The sequence below is a fragment of the Lagopus leucura genome, unplaced genomic scaffold (genome assembly GCF_019238085.1).
Source record: "Lagopus leucura isolate 7727_CA_CO unplaced genomic scaffold, USGS_WTPT01 32274-0_obj-0_obj, whole genome shotgun sequence".
NCBI lineage: Eukaryota > Metazoa > Chordata > Aves > Galliformes > Phasianidae > Lagopus > Lagopus leucura.
This window is the reverse complement of record NW_024966010.1, coordinates 3,840-4,594: the sequence shown is the minus strand read 5'-3', so window position 1 is coordinate 4,594 and position 755 is coordinate 3,840. Positions and strand designations below refer to the sequence as shown.

Below are 755 nucleotides of genomic sequence, written 5' to 3'. Positions count from 1 at the left end.
CCCTAACCCCAACCTTTCCCCCCCTGCCCCCCGTTGCCCCTCAGGCACTGGCTGGCCTCGGCCTACCCCCCGTTTGCGGTGCCCTACTTTGTGTACGACGTCTTCGCCATGTTCCTGTGCCACCGCGCGCGGCGCCGCCTCAAGGGCCACGAGGAGCCGCCCGAGGCGCTGGGCTCCCTGTGGGGCGCCTTCCTGCGCCGCCAGCGCCTCATGGTGCTGCACCACGCCGCCATGGTGCTCGTCTGCTTCCCCGTCGCCACGGTCAGCCTGCGGGGGGCGCTGGGGGGTCGTTAGGGGGCGCTATGGGGTCATTAGGGGGCGCTATGGGGCCATTATGGGGCGCTATGGGGTGCTAGGGGGGCACTATGGGGCGCTATGGGGTCCTTATGGGGCGCTGTGGAGTCATTATGGGGCGCCATGGAGTCACAATTGGACGCTAGGGGGCGCTATGGGGTCATTACGGGGCGCTGTGGGGCGCTTGGGGGGCCTTATGGGGCGCTATGGGGTGCTATGGGGTCCTTATGGGGCGCTATGGGGTGCTATGGGGTCCTTATGGGGCGCTGTGGAGTCATTATGGGGCACTATGGAGTCACAATTGGATGCTAGGGGGCGTTATGGGGTCCTTATGGGGCACTATGGGGTGCTATGGGGTCATTACGGGGCGCTATGGGGTGCTATGGGGTGCTATCGGGTCATTACGGGGCGCTGTGGGGTCACTATGGGGCACTATGGGGCGCTATGGGGTCCTTATGGGG

At 65.8% G+C, this 755-nt stretch overlaps 1 protein-coding gene across 1 annotated transcript in view; it reads left to right on the top strand.

Annotated features, from left to right (window-relative positions):
• Positions 1–37: 37 nt before the first annotated feature.
• Positions 38–755, top strand: part of TLCD3B (TLC domain containing 3B) — a 2,211-nt gene continuing 1,493 nt past the window's right edge. The window contains exon 1 of the mRNA XM_042892903.1: positions 38–261. Coding sequence (XP_042748837.1) covers positions 109–261 — 153 coding nt within the window. The 5' untranslated portion in view covers positions 38–108. The remainder of the gene's footprint in view (positions 262–755) is intronic.